General features: G+C 47.2%; 1 protein-coding gene across 4 annotated transcripts in view; it reads left to right on the top strand.

The window, feature by feature from the left end:
* Positions 1-16,628, top strand: part of LOC132904523 (uncharacterized) — a 165,401-nt gene that overhangs the window by 96,417 nt on the left and 52,356 nt on the right. For 3 of the 4 annotated variants that reach the window (XM_060955092.1, XM_060955094.1, XM_060955093.1), the window contains one exon: positions 15,694-16,065. In XM_060955092.1, the coding sequence (XP_060811075.1) occupies positions 15,694-16,065 (372 nt within the window). Of the gene's footprint in view, positions 1-7,605; positions 7,610-15,693; positions 16,066-16,628 lie in introns of those variants that run through there. The other variant, XM_060955095.1, reaches the window with a different exon arrangement.

Here is a 16,628-nt window from a genome sequence, read left to right as displayed (position 1 = left end):
ATAGCGTTGACACTTTGATTGGCAGTATAGGGTGCGTATCGAGTGGCTCTTTGTGGCTCTTAGTGGCCGTGTCGCGGCGGAGGAAAGTGGCTGTGAAACACGGGCTTCTCGTTTATCTTTGCTTCGTGAGGGACGAAGGCGGTCCGATCGACGAGCAACGTCGTGGGTATCGGGTTTTTGCGCATCGGGCTCTTTTTCGTGACGCGTTTCGCGCGGATAACGCCAATTAACGTGGCCGTTCCCGTGGTCACGCGGAGATTTAAAGCGTGGCATAATGGTGCGTTACGGATACGGTGAAAGTGTGTGGTGCACGCAGGCGTCGCGCGAAGGAGGAAGGATCCGTGTCGCGTTACGGACGTCGCGATTCCATCAGGACGCATAAATCAGCGTGCGGGCGATATAATTGCCGTTAATTAAATTACCCTGCGCGCACCACGGTAGGCAGTGCAGCGTTTCGCGTTCCCGTTACTCGAATCACCGGCTATCTGTAATTAGTAATTGCACGTTTACCCGACGACTGCCCGCCGAGCAACCGAGCCTTCTCCCTCGGCGCGCGTTAATTTGTCGCTGATATTTATTGTATACCTGGCCACGGTGTCGTCGAGCACGCTCGTGTTCACTGCTCGGCGATCGACCGGGTGGGCCGCTTGATTTTCGGTGACACCGATCTCCCCTTCTCTTTTTTTTCCCCTGTTTGGTACTCGTTCGGGAAACATGATCTCCGTGCATGCGTGATGTTGCGCGCACGGAGGGAACGACTACGTTCCTCATGGCCTACTCGAGACGCGTATTTCTTTCGCTGATTTTAATCTATCCCGTGAGTACCGTAAACAGGCGCGAAAGGAGCCGCTGTTTATCTCTTTTACTGTAAATAGTAGGTAGCCAAGAGATGGGTAAGGCGGTGAGTACCGGTCGCGAGCGTTCGATTGTACTGCGGCAACAGGGTTAGCTACCAAGTGGGACGAACGCCGAACGTGACCCAAAATCGTGAATAGGTGTACGCGCGTGTTTACATACGTCTCGTAAAAGAGCTTTTGTATTTCGAGGACTCGAAGACGCTCTTACAGCCGTAAGACGACCATGCCTTAAGCTCCTTCTGTTTATCAAAACAGAAGCGAAGTAGACCACCTGCCAACGTTGCTCTTCCCCTGTATTTTCATCGAAGATCAAAGATTCACCGGAGGCAATGCATCGACCCCCGATTTACCGAGTTTACTGTACAACGCCGCCAGCTAAACGTTGCCAGTGTCACCTGCGTAATGGATCCTCGGAGAAGAAAGAGAAGCACCGGGAGGCAGTTTCAAGAGATGCAAATACCGATCGATCAACGGAGATTACTCTTCGTTGACCTAGACGTTTCGTGGTCGGACGATCTGAAATCTAGGCGATCGTGATAAAAAGCTTGAAGAAAGAGGAGACGTAGGAAGGGGCTCGTAGTGTCTCAGCTGTCAGCGAGTGACAGCGGTTAACAGTATCTGGCCCCCACTTCGTGTGAATTATATGCGAGCAACGCGTGATTCACTTCTCTGTCGTTTTGTGCTGCAGGTGGGTGTACGTATTGCGGCCTCTTGCGCGAGTTGGTTGTCAGTCGCTAAGAACTAAGCGGCTGAGTGCGAAGCGAGGGCAGTGCTCCTTTGCTTGACAGCCGTTGACAAGAGGGTGGTGGTCTAACGGCACTCGGTACACGGATGTTCGTCTGCTTCGGAAGCACCGATCTCTTCTGTTGGCTGTGCGTAGGTGCCTTCAATTACCGTGATCGTTGGCCTCGAAAGAAGCGCGGCGATTTCGCCTAACGATTCGTCGTGTTAGGATGATTCGCGGCTCGAGGAGAACTCGCGACGTCGATAGCTCCTCGATGGGATTTACGAGGAATCTCGCTTTCCAGTCAAGATTCGTGTGGTCGTTGTCTTTTACAGGATCCAATCGCGATCGGTTATGTAATCGAACACGATGGTCCGCAACGTCAGGGTCCTTTTTATTCCGTTGCATCTACAACTCGGACGTTCGCGTCCATTTATCGAGGCTCGATAGTATCGGAGGTATACGAAGCGGGAGGGCCGATGCGCATTACAGTTACTTATGCGTTCATCATACGCTTATGTAATGACATGCGCTCGCTCTCAGGCTTTTTGTGGGTGTACGTGCTCGTATCACGCGAAAGGGCTCCGAGGTTAATGACCGAAACACGGTGGGGAGCACGAAGGGAGGTCATCGTCGAAAAAGTACCTCGATTCCAGGTTTGAACCTTCGCGTTCGTGCACGCTCATGCGATACGTACGTTCGCGGAATGCTACCTCCGCTTCGCTGTTAAACGAACGAACCTCGAACTCGATCATTTATTATCAACAATCTCTCAATCTCGCAGTCCTGCATGAAAGAACTAGGAAAAGAGAAAGGAAATTACACCGGGCAATCTTCTAACGCAACTTGCCCCGTTCCGCGGAGAAATCATAATTGCATCCAATTCATCCACCCACGGGAGGCCAAAAGAAGCAGGCACGTTCCTCGTAAAATTTCCTGCGCCTCATCATCCATACTAATCAACCGCTAACGAGGAGCAGTGAGGCTCGCGTTAGGAGATCCTCTCGCGGTCGCGGCAAAAACCGCGCGGCTTCGGTTAGCACCCACGCTCGTTGTCCTACGCCAATGGAAGGAGAGAGGAGCGAGAGGAGTCGTCGGGCCAGAGGAAGGACCGGTTCTCTCTTCGTTCGTGCGAGGTCCCTTCTACTAACCCATAGGCTCGGTCCGCGGGGCCTCCACTGGCCCTCTGGACCCCTCTGGACGTTGTATCGTCTCGTTCGGCCGGTCCTCTCCGAGCCAGCGTACTAACTTCGGAGTCGAACGGCTTCCCTGCGAATTACCGCTGTGGACCGCTCATTACCGCGTACCTCGTGAGCGGTCCGGTGAACTTCGAAGCTGGAATAACTCGCCAGCCGCGATCGTGTCTCTGGAGATTTCAACGCTAGGCGGAGCGGCGAGCTGGTGATTTCAACGCGTGCAAGACGTTGTTCGCGACTTGCAAGTGATTCATACATATATATATATATCTTTTTTTCTTCGCAAAGTTTTTTTATCGTTGAATCACGAAGTTAGGCCTGCTTTATAGGTTATTACGATTATACGATTCTTTTTCATTTTTTCTCTTCAGAGAGACTGTTGCCGTTTCATGTTCTGAATTTTTCTGTGTGTCATTGCGGAACAATAACGAGGACTAAATATGTATCAAGGAGATAATTATATTCGTTTCTCTAGATCGTTGCCGAAAGATACATTCGATGCTCCTTTCGAAGCGTTTGCAGGTAGATTGCATCAGAATCGGGGCCCCACGGATCATCAAGGTCTACCTACATCGAATCGCTTGCTTAATTCGCTGAATCAGGCGAACGAGAGCATCCATGCCGCGGTTCGTGATCGCGTCATTCGTTTCATACGACTCGCTGGTCTGTGCGACGTAACTCAGACGATGCTCTGGTAAAACGAGCGTTCGAGGCAAGAAATTCTGCTCCCCAGCTGGCTCTTAGAATCGAACGAACGAATCGGCGTTCTTTGATTGCGCTCGTGTATAGAAACGCGGTCGCTGTAGGAGGTACGAGCTTTCCTCCCTCGGACTTGACGCGATGAAGCACGCAAGGGGCTCGATAACTCGCGGTTCCATAGTTACGCAGCGGGGCGATACCGATCGGTCGATACGTCATTCCCGATAACTTCTTTTCTTGATAAGGAAGCTGGACCGCGGCGCAGGAAAACTCGCGGTTCTCTAGCAATTAATAGATTCACCCCGCGTCTACGTTCCTCTTCAAATTTATTTCTCTGACTGCGTAGACCGCGCTTTAAATTGCGTCGGAGCGTCTAACACGCGGTAATAGCGATATTACTGTAAAACGCGTCACTACGTGACTTCTCCTTCTCGTCTATGTTCGTCCGGTGCCTTTCATTTTTTCTCCGCGTATTCCGTTTCGTTGTCCGGCGTATCCATCTACGGAAGTCTCACGCTGATAAACTCGATTAAGTTGGTTTCACGAACGAATCTCGTGTTTGCTCAAACGATTAATAACGTGCCGCGGAATCTTAATGCCGCGGTCTCTTCTTGCTCTCCGTCCGTTTGTCTGCCACGGCGAGAATAAAAATCCTCCGAACCGTTGCCGTTCATACTCTGAACACACCGTATTATTCTATGCACGAGTTCCTCTAGCGGCGAATACCGACAAGGTCGAGTCGCCCGCAGCGTTCGCCCCTCCAACACCGCCTCTTTCCGCGTTAATTAATCAGTTCCCCTTCGTCGTATTCCGCGAGCGTTGCCGATGGCGCAATCGGCGAGGTACGGTTCTCGTGGCGCAACGCGACGCTTCCACGTGCACGATCCATCGATACCGGTTAGAAGCAAGCAGCTGCACCGAGCAGTTTACGCCTATTACGCCCTTCGTATGCCGGATCGATTTGTCTATCCGTTAATTAGCGCCTTGCCCACGCTACGCCGATCTATAAAGTTCGAAACGCCATTCCGTTCGAGCGAAATTATTCGAGACTCGCGCGCGCGGAAACACCCGGACGCTCGTTCCACCCGGATATCGTCGCGATACCGATGCATTGACTCGATAATCGTCCATTTTCTTTTCGCGTTTATCGCCATACAAGAGCAGGAAAGAGCGAAAGACCGCGCTACGAGGAATCACCTCGGGGCCGTTACTCCAGGAAATCGTACACACCGCGTGTACGCATTTGCAACGCGCGTACGAGAGAGCCTGCTGGCTGATTCTTTTCGACGCACTCGCGCGTATGCCAGGCAGATAAGGTCTGCGATGGGACCGTGGGAGGAACGAACCGCTCTGCCTCGATCCCTCGGGCCTGAGAGCATTTTCTCGTTCCCAGCCGCGACCTATTCCGCGGGACGAATTTATTCGATCGGCCCTCGATGCACCGCGCACTGCCTCTTCCGAATACACGCATTGCTCCAAGGAAATCGCACAACATTCCAACCGAATGCGCGGCCATTAAGAGATTCAGGATGTATAAACTCTTCCCTTGCAGAAGTTCTTGATGAAATTTCTTGGTATGAATTTCGATTCGCGAATAGAAGACAAATTATCGTTATGGAATCACACAGCACACCTATCGCACTCGACTTTTTCGATAGATCATTGTATCTCGTTTAATTTATTATCGTAACAAATTTTCTTCTGTAAATGACTGAAGTTGCGGAAATTTAGGAAGGTATGCGATCGAGTCAGGTCCAAGGTCGAGATCGTGCACCTTCGACCCAACGAGATCGCGATTAACCGACGCCGCCGATCGGGGCAGCGAATTAGAGAAACACAATAGCCTATCACGCGATCGATCGATCGGGGGAGCAAGCGTGTCCGATTTTTCTCTTTCGTCGGAGATATATGATCCAGCCGATCGTTTGAGGTATCAGCGGGATCTCGCGGGCCGAAGAAATATGCAGATAGATAATCTCCGCGGCAACAAATGGACGCGCGATTCGACGCGCCGTAAAACTGCACACTGCCGGATGAAAGTGCACCCGACCGCGTGCTATCGAATCGCATCGCCGCGGAATAATTGCTACCGAACGTAGAGAATGGTAAATAACAAATTGCGACGGCCCGATTTTTCTCGTTCAACCTCTCCTTTCCGCCATTGACTATCTGAAGATCTGTACGGTGGAGTGACACTTGAACCGTCGAGCAAACTGATCGAAGATCGAGGACGAATCCGGCGTGGAATCGAATCGCGATCAACGTCGGTCGCATTTCACGGGGCGACGAATCCGACGGAGGCTATTCGCGAGAAAACGATCGATAAGAATCGATTCCGAAACCCTAGTACTCGCGAGCTTCCTGGTGTTAGGTTCGATGTTTACGACGAAACGCGAAACAAGTGATTACACGATATATTGCAACGGGAATATATGAGTACCTTTTCGTATATTAGAATAGCTGCTAGATAAAAAAAAAGACATAGTAATTGACGTAGGTTATTAGGAAAATGATCGATCAATCAGAATTTTCTATTCAGAAGATGGCAGAAACTGTTTGCAAAATCTAAATCATTTGAACTGTTCATGAAATTAAATAACAGTACATAGAATAGGGAAATTAATGATGTGGATATCAAGATTAATCGAAACATTATTGCGACGATTACTGCGATAGATTGTTAATAGTCTTGTAATTAAATAATGATTTTAATTACAATTAAGTATAAAGTAATTAAAATTTCAAACTCAGTAATTCTGAATAGTTTCGATAATTTCTCGACGATTTTTCAAGTTTGCTTAATTTCTCGCGAACGCTCTATTGCGTATAAATACGGGTGGAAAGGATACCGTAAAGCAATTTGGGTTACAAGTACAACATTCGAGATGGCAATGCCGTGCGTTATCGTTGATCCTGGATGCGTCCCTCGCATGAAAGTACGCGTTAATCAGCGGACGCTATACGGGCTTAATGTTTCATACGTATAACCGGGCAACGAAGCACCGGCCGAGTTATGGCACGGACTTTCGAAAGGGAACACGAGCCCTCGATCGAGCCAGCGAGAGACCAAAGCGAAGAAAATTACGATCCGTTCCTCCGAGCGTTTGACCAGCCGTGCACGTTTCGTCGTATTTCAACGCGTCGCGTCGTTTCCCTTCTCTCGTTCACTGTGTTCGTCGTCTTCTCGTCCCCTTCCGCGATCGTACGTCCTCAGGTCGACTCGCGAATGATCGCGTTAATAAGGGTAATAAGTTTCACCGTCGGCATCCTGCTATCCTGTCCGAAAATAAAAGAATATTTACGCGCCGTGCGAATGATAATTTTCGACCGGGCGTAACACTTTTGTGTTCCGTGTCGGTAAAATTGGATTCTTATAAATTTTGGAAATTTGAAACGTCTCGGGGATATCTTACGAAGGCGTTCAGCGTAAAATCTCTTTGGGAGGATGATACTTTCTAAAGGATTAAAAATTTATACAATCAAGGGAACTTTAACAAAGAAAATTGCGAGAGATCGAAGCGAAAATTATTCGAATCGAATTCAATTTTATGAAGAATGTGGTGCTATTGCGTTACCTATTGTCACGAAAACACGATGTGAAGCAAACGTCGTGTTACGTCAAACGAATGTTTAATGATCGATGTTCGCGGTTATCGGCACGATAAATATCGACATAACTTGTCGATCAGTGGTTGGACTGTTTCGCGAATGCGTAAAAGTCCTCGTGTGCTTTTACGCGATCGACAAGCCTGTCGTCACGTGCAAATATGCGTGTTCGAATGCTGAAAAATCTGCTTTGTTCGTGCGCCATTGAAATCAGTGTGGGAGAAAGCTCGGTTATCCTTCTCACGCGCCCTCGAATTCTTCGATTTATCGACGTGGTCTGTGCTATGCACGTTCATCTCCGTTAATTGATTGTTATTAATACGCGCGTTATCGTGCTCGCTAACGGAGTCGAGATGCCTTGATAAATAGACTTTGAAACGTTATCCTGTTACCTACTATAAACGAGAACTCGGTGGCACTTGCCTTGAACAGTTACAGTCGCACCTGAAGACGATCGCTGAGGCATCCTGGATTAATCGTGGATACACTTTCCTCGTAATTTCATCCTTGAATCGTGCAACTTACTTGTCTTACGAGCGTTGGCTCGTTCGCTATCCGCTCACGCGAACTCAAGTGGAAATACTCAGTTTAGAATGTGTGATGAACGATTCGATGGTAATCAAGATGATGGTATAGAATTTTATGGGAGGACCGTATATCATAAATAACGTTCGAAGTTTCAGTTATTAACTATCACAATCGTGTACTGCAAAATCATGGTTCGTAACTGAGCATTCGCAGAACAGCAACCCAAGGAAGCTTACGACCATGGAAATTTAAAGCTCGCTATTCCTTCGGGAAGGACGAGAGTTACACCCTCTCGTAATATCAAGCGCATTAACCTACTTTAGCCGCTATAACGGCCTAATAGACTCTTCCATGAGCTGTACAAATGAAAAACCCGCTATTCTATCGACGTTATATAGGAACGACGTCCTACGCTAATGGATGTACAGCATTCGTAGACATCTCTCGGAGAATACCGGCAGAATGTACACGTGGCCTGCATTTTCTTCGAGACCCAGCTACCGTTGGAAGCAACCAACCCGGCCAACAGGGGCCTACGCAGACTCATGGCACGGCCCTGCCACCAACGCTCTCGTACCTCGGGGGCTGGATCATAATTCTGACCGGCAGCAACAGAAAAAAAAAAATCGAATCCCGGCCAGATTTCCATTCCGCGGCCCACGGATTCTCGTGAAACGCTTCCTTCCAGCCCTCGTATTCCTGTCTGCGAGCTACATTGCAGGCTCGTCGTCGCAGCCAGAATATTTATAATTCGTGTCTCCGAGCAACGGTCGTCCATGACGAACGTCGGGTTGGTAATGTTGCTTGGATTAATAGGGCTTTTAAGAGGCACCCTAGCTGTCTAGCTCTCCCCTATCTTTCTCCGATTTACACGCGTCGAGCTGCGAGTTGATATTCCTCTTAATCTCAATTTACGATAACAAACGCGCCCTCCAGGGCGTTCACGATTTGAACAGAATTAACGACACTGAAAATAAGCGTGCTAATCGTGTCATTCGAAGCTCATACGCGGTTAAAGCACGTTCATGAGCTATATATGTAAGTCGTGATCCATGGTACCCACGCGTATGGTGATCTTTATGAAAAAAAAAAAAAAAGGAAAGAGGAAAGAAGCTGTGTTTCGACTTTCTTTCTCTGTGATTTGTAATTTATCAAACGGATATATAAAATTTTCATAAGATTGACGATTTAACTAGAAGATTCACAACTCCGGACCAAGACATCACGATTATTTGCTCGTCGTACGTTAAAGCTTGCTCGATGGGGACGTTAATTATCGATCATTCGGGGGCAGATCGGCGGTCTGAAACACACTCGCAAGAACTTCTTCTTTATTTTTCATCGTCTCTGAATCCTCGTACGGTCGTACACGGCCATCTCGCTCGTTCGTCATAACGAAAGCCCCTTTATCGTCTATCGATCTGGCTTTTTCGCTGTCTCCGGCGGTAATTGCCTTCCATCCTGTCGTTTTGCTCGCTCGAGGACAGTGCTCGCGTTGAATTTACCGCTCGGAGCGATCGAGAAATAGACGCGGGGACACGATAAGCCCTCTCGTATCTTGTCTCTGGTATTCTACTGCCGGCCGTTTAACCTCCTCCCGCATTCCTCGTCAATTTCTTTTTCCGAGGCCCGCTGTCGCCGCGAGGAACGCGACCCGCGCACGCTGACCTTCATTGTTTTTCCATCGGCTCCTTTGCTTCCTTTTACGATGCATCGTGAATCGCACGCCGCCAATTGCGCTCCAGCCTCTCCACCGGAATGAATCCTATCAACCAATTATTCGAGATCCGTGGATACAGCATCGTTGAAGTATGCCCAAATCGGTTGCTATTTCGATGGACAACGCAAAAGAAGAATTAATGCCTTCTTGCCATTTTAATTGACATTTTAATTCGAATGTTCTTTGTAGCCCACTAAATTTCACAGAAATTTCTGGAACCTTTCATCGCACCTCTCTCAACATTTATCATTGCGAAAGAATTATCTAGTTATTTATTTCGTCTGTATCTCTCGCTGCGAAATTCCTCGTGCAAGAATTCGTTGTCAGACTATATGGTAATCCATATAAATAGCGAATCTCGAGGAGAGACTTTCACTCCTTTAATCGTGGAGTTGGTATCGCGCGACCAGCATCATCGAAACGTCTTTATCTCGAAAGCAGGTTGATAGATGCATCGGTGCCGCCATTAATTCCATACTGCGCCTGATTAAAATAGCGCGCGCGCGCGTATTACAGGCGAATTAAAATCCGACTCTCGAGCGCTCGCTCTCGATCGTTCCCCTAACTAACACGTGAGCGCCGGCCGCATTAATTACGTGATGTAACGCGAATAACGTTCACGAGCCGGTCGTTCAAGCCATTTTTTTCTTCTTTCCCCCGTGAACTTTCTGATTTACTCTGCCCACGATCGTCTAATTCTTGTTCCAGCATACGGAAGACAGTGAGATTTGTTGCACTTCCTGAAAATACTACATCTATATATTTTAGCGTCTATTTTTTTTAATGGAAATGTGCATTGACCACTTTGAAAGCGCAAAATGACTACAGTGTAGCAATAGACTCGTTAATATCGGTGGTATCGGACGTGAATTTATGCGATTCGATAGGACGCGCGGAGCTGGTGCATTAGAAGCTGATATCGTTCGGTTGATGGCGTTACGTAAAGAACGATTTACGGTAATCACGGGAGCTGTGTCGAATAGCTGGATCAAACTGCTGCCGGAAACCGCGAAGAATGAAGTATACTGGTTAGATCTCAACAGATATTTAATTTGGCATCGTTTAAAAGTGCAAGCCGAAGGGAAACATTTGTTGTATACGACTGGCGTGCACGGCTAACTGCGCTTAAGTAATCGTAATTACACGTGGATTACTATTCTCACGAAGCGTATGCAACGTTTTTCTAAAACAGTTAACAGTTCTCGCGGCAAAATAAAAGATTCGTAAATGTTTACTTCCTGATCGGAGCCTCTAATTGAACCGCTAGATCTACTGTTACACTGTCATACAGGAAATTAGCGGCGGCTCATCGTTTCTCGTTCTCTGCGAATATTCGCCATCTCTAATGCTGTTATAAAGAATAATAACTTCCAGAATCATGGCTCTACCTGTAAACAGATAATCCTATTTTGCTCTATGAATTAGCGATGAATTTTGCTTTAAGTAAAGAAAACAAATCTACACGAAACAGGAAAGTCTTCCGAAGAAAGACACTGTATAATCTATCTAACGAGACGAGAGAGTAGACATAAACAAAACGCGATTGCCGCGGTTGCAGCTATTGGTTGCCGTCTAGTAACACTCGATTGTAAGTAGTTTTGTTTATGTCTACTCTCTCGTCTCTGGCTGATCATAGGTATCCACCGCTTCACAAACGCCATTCCTTACGTTCCTCCCTGACACTTAATCCCAGCATTCCGCGTCTTTAATGCGACGACAAATTTCCTTAGCGCCTCCGATACGCGCGTATCCACTTCCTCCGCGGCATCTCGCAACCGTCCTTGGTCTTTGGAAACGCGATACTCCGCGTCGCTGTAGATTCTGTGAACTTCGTCGAGTTGCGCGTTTGTCGTCGAAAGGATCCCACTGTTTGCGAGCTTGCAATCCGACGCGACGCGATAAAACCGGCGGAAAGAAGGCGAGGAAAGACGGAGCGGCGCGCGAACAGGGAAAACAACCCTCGAGGACGAACGCGTGCACGTTCGAATGAATCGCCGCGAATTTATCACGGCGAAACTCAAGGCGACGATCTCGCTTGACCAGCAATTAACGCCGGTGATTTAAGGACGTACAAGCCGAGATTCAACGTCGTCGCCTCTCTTTTTCCTTTTCGCACGCGTAATTCCGCAACCATGTCCCGTATCATCACGGTTCATCTTCTTCTTTTATCGTCTTTCTCGGTTCTCTCGTCTTTCTTCAGCATGTGGCTCGCCAAATGGCTCGTATTGCGTACGATCTGTTTCTTGTACTTTCGTTTTTGGTTGTTGAACAGTACGGTTCGTTTTACTTGATTCGACTCGACGTATTTCCCCCAGTTCAGCTGCGTTCCATTCCCATTCGAACGCGTTACGTCTCGTTACGTTCCATTCAGATTCGTTCTGTCGTACGCGCGATTCCAGCCCATTCAGCCATGTTGGAGACCATGCTGCTCGTTTTGTCCGCCGCTCTCGTAACGATCTGATAATTTAGGCACGGCTTGCGTGTACGAGTTTCGTTCCGCGTTCCGTTTTCTCCACGCGATGAGTTTATTAACGTTTCTATCGCAGAAACCCAACCCCCTGCGAGTATTCAGTGTATCGATTTTATCACGACGCATTTAAATTTTCAAAGTTTCAAGGATCCAAAATTTGAGAATCTCAAAGTTTGTAAAATTGAGAAAAATTTCAACTTAATTGCTTTGATACGGAGAGCATTTGTTTCGGGCTAGATCGTATACGAAAAACACCACGATATGGCTTGATCTTTCAAATTGTTGCTGAAACCTCGAAATTGCAGAGCTAACGTCCAAAGATCGTCGACCATTACCAAAATGGCAACAGTGTTCGTAAAAAGAAATATCAAGAACGGTGTATTAGTACGTAAAATAACCGTGTACAGCGGACAAGAATTATTGGGTGCACGAACATTTTTGATGATCCTAACTGAGGAAATTACACGTTCCCTTGGAGATTTACCTACATAATGTATTCGCCACGTATACGACCAAGAGACACGCACTCGAAAATTCCAAATCTCATTAGTTCCCTACATAATTTCCATTTGGGAAACATCACGATAATTTTTAAAGGAAAAAATAAAAGATTCATTCATCGAAAATAATGTCTGTAAACACAGTCATCGCGCTACTGGCCTGATTTTTCTAATGTTCTCTATTTGGCGCGTTCTCCTGCTTAAAGTTTTGACGGTTCCGACAGGGAAAATTACACGTTCCGGAACAGGGTTGCGTGTTCACCCAAGGAATCCGGTAGGATATGATTACAGCTACTATTATTAAACTATTACTAAGAACCGGTGCAGAGGAGCGGATATTTTGTTGTCAGACGCGATGCAACTCACTCACGAGTACAAAGGAACCATCGTAATTGGACTAGTTTCTACCAGTTTGCGTTCCGCGAGACAATTTGCGTGAGGGAAAAATGATGCACGAGTAGCACGTTAATTCGTTAAACTGACCTACCTAGTCCACGAATCGTTGGAACAAAGAAAAACAAAGATTATGTAGAAAACGCAGAATCGTTGGAACAAAGAAAAACAAGATTATGTAGAAAATGCAGAATCATTGAAATATAGGAATTCGCAGTATATTTGTACGAAACGACAGGCATTTCGAATCCCAAAGGATCATAATTCTGTCATGTGCGTCTATTCAGGCTCGTTTCTTATTACGTGAAACTACAGCGCCGACACGCCCACCATAACGAATTCAATTTAACGCACGCTAAAGATCGTGAGTTCCTGGTGTATACGAGACCTGATAGCGGGCTTTTATATTCAATTTATTAGCTTTAAACGCGGTTGCTCGGAGCTGTTTACGATTCTCGGCCGCTACGTTTTGTCGAATTCGTGTCTCTGCGACTCGTTGTCTATCGTCATCCAACCGTCGTGGTTATTAAATATGATTAGCTTATTACGACTTGTCAATTCGCGTTCAATCCATTTATTAAGTCGCTCTACTTGCTTTTCGTTAACGGCAGGCGTAGATCGAGGCACTCGAAACGATCTCTTATTATTAGTTTTTACGTATTGCTATGCATTGCGGTACACCAGCCGCATACTTTCGCTCGTTACAAAATCGTTCCGCCGCATTTTGCAACCCGTTGAACCGGCGGAATGCGTGCAGACCGCTTGAGAACGCGTGGATCCAGCGAACTGGTAAGTGGAGCTCGAGATCGAGGATCATCCGCCACGATCGAGGAACGCCTGGAGGAAAAATCGCGGTGGGTTCAGTTGCATCGTGGACCAGATGATTTCTTCCATCTTCCTTCTCTTCTATATCGCTGACCTCGCTGATGTACCGGTTTCACGCGCGCATAGACATAAATATACATGGTCATGGAGGCGTCGAGAATTTACCGGGCGAATTCCTTATCCGCTTCTCACGTTTTCATTCGTATGTCCAGCCGTTGGGGACAAGATCAACGGACTGTGTCCATAGAAACGTTTAAGCGTTTAAGAGAACACGGCAGAGGAACGGCGGTGGATGCCTTCCGCCAACGTCATCGATCTTGATCGCGCCGGGCGTACAACGACAACGATTGTGTGCTCGGACGCGAGCAGTTCCCGGGTAAACGTGGAAGAATCTAGAACGGCTTATTCGTATCACGCAGCGATCGCAGGATACGTCGTGATAACTGATGATACACGGCCGATTGTTCGGCCAACCGCAGATCTTCGGGAGCATTCGGCTGACCCACATCTCACTGCCGGATGACGGTCAATATGACGCGTTCCCGTTCCAACGAAATCGTCTCGCGGAGGCCACGCGTGGGTAGCAATTTTTCATCAGCGACAAATGAAAGCAATCCTTTATTCGACTTCTTTGAGCCACGAGCGTGTCAGGAGCAACCGAGTCATCCTTTGTAATGCGGCTTTCAGAGCATGCCAAAGTTCATCCGACTTCTTTTGATTAAAGAGTTAATGTAGAATGTGGGTGTTTAGTCGAGAGCAACGTTTACCCATGCTCGTAATAAAGCATTTGTCATATCATACACGATATGTCCGACCTACTTTTGTGTTCTAATACAAGAAGATCGATGTTCTAAGTGATACTAGAAATAGAAGATTATGGGCCTATGAACAAAGATAAAATACGATTACCGTAGAACTGAAAGCTACTACATAATTCCAGCGCCAATTTCGAATCTCCTTTAATTCATGTCTAGACCATGGTCCATTCATCCTCATTAGCAAGGCGCTACCGAGGCACACCTTTCTCATCCACAGACCTTACTACACGGCACGTATAATTCAAGAACGACGCTCGATTTTCTCGATAAAGCGGCATTGGTGCGACTCATCGCGCCTCGTTCCTCGTGATCGCGAGCGAAAGGTTAAAGCGAGCTCGTTAGATTTTATCGCGGACACGCCTATAGCGCCCGATTCGTCGAGTTTGCACTTAAACAATGTACTTTCCGCGCGCGAACAAATTGATTAGTGTGTACGGTGGTGGCGATCGTAAAAGGTGCGTGATCGAGTCGCGATCCGATAGATCTCCAGGGATCTAGATTCCCAGGAATCTATATATACGGTACGCGTGCACCGAGTGAAAGCTACGGTATGTTGTAATTTACGCGTGACCGTGGTCGATCAACGGTGATATCCGTAAAACCGAGACTAATCGCGAACCGTTCTGCGTCGGCTCTGTGGCTGCGTTCCTGATTAACGATTTTAATTTAAATCGGTACTGTTTCGCGGTACACCGTCGGGATCGTTCGACTACTGTCTTAATTAACCTTCCGACCATTCAATTAGAAGGCTGCCTGCTCGGTTTATTTCCTCCATAAGGCGGTAAAAAGTGTACGCGTTCGCCGATGAAAATGGACGCGTGAGAATGTTACAAGTTTTTGCATATTCCGGTAAATTGCCTCGGGACAGTCGAATTTATTGGTCGGAAGTAATGTTAATCCACGGAACGTAAGATCCTCGGAATGTGAGGAGTTGCTTCTGTGGTGTAAAAGACGGCAGTGTAAGAAACACGGGGAACCGGGTACTATCTGAAAACTGGATCTTGCTTCCGTACGAGGTAAGAGGCGCGAAAGAAATTAGTGAGGTGGAGAAAGAATTCGGATAAATTTATCGTAGTGGTTATCGTACGAAACTGATAAAAACCTCGAGAGGAAGATGCAATTACCAAAGTGGATCACTGAATGACATTGACGATTATCACGTAGGGGAGAACGGTAACGCTTGAATATTAAAGAGGAAACTGTCTGGCCTGGATGTTTCAATTGACAGATCGGTCATGCTATGTAAAACCGAAAATCTAGATTCTAATAATTCGATTACTTTTATCTATCTTTTACAAAACATCGACACGACGATAAAAACGCAAGCTAATGAACCTATTTTTACTGTATTGCATAGGTGTATCCCGGATGGCGGGGACGTTGGTTACACGATGACGGAATTGCAGCCGTCGCCGCCAGGATATCGAGTCCAGGATGAGGCCCCGGGCCCACCTTCCTGTCCTCCAGGCTCCTACAAGTACGCGAGTCACGGCCACGGCAGCGAGACTGCCAATTTCAAGAGTACCTCGTCGTATCCTCAGGAAGGCTATGGCCTTAAGCAGAGTCCGTCTCGGACGGTGCCTCCTAACGAGTACTATCGGCGTAGAAACGACGGTAGGAGGTCCACGGAAAACGAGCACGAGGCTGCTAACGCAGCGAAGAAAGCCACAGTTGCCGGTTACAACGAAACTTACAAGAAGAATACTGCGGGCTACAAGAACGACAGCGGGTACGTGACCTTCGGTCGACTTTTGTTAGTCTTGTCATCTCTGCTGTCAGTCATTCTTATTGCCTTTTGCTTTTCGAGACATTTATCTCTCACGCGATGTTACGTCTGAACTGACGCAACTCGCGTTCTTAACTCTCCAACATTTTTAATTTTTGATTTTTAGAATCATTGAACTTCCGAACGTAAAATCGTTGCATGCCAATTTCTATCGATTTTCTAAAGAAAATATGTTTCCAGTCATTCAAATCCTGTTTCTCTTCTTCGCTCGAGAATTCATTGAGGAATCGATCCGCCGGTTGCATCGAAATGAATTATTTTACCCCATCTGTATCGAGGAACGAGTTTCCACGGTTAGTTCGCGCACTCTTTTATCGAGCAGCTTTTTGCAGAGAAGATAAGAGATACCGTTTGGCAGCCAATTAGACGTTCTCTGTATTAGTCTCGGCACACTTAGATTTCGCGATAGGTCAAACGTAGTGTTGCGAGCAGCGTGGTATCTCGTCGTTAGGAAGACGAGGTCCACGCACGACGTCGCAATTATAGCCTGATTATACACGTTTCCA

The sequence above is a fragment of the Bombus pascuorum genome, chromosome 2 (assembly GCF_905332965.1).
Source record: "Bombus pascuorum chromosome 2, iyBomPasc1.1, whole genome shotgun sequence".
NCBI lineage: Eukaryota > Metazoa > Arthropoda > Insecta > Hymenoptera > Apidae > Bombus > Bombus pascuorum.
The sequence above is the reverse complement of the archived record's forward strand: the minus strand, read 5'-3'. Positions and strand labels throughout refer to the sequence as shown.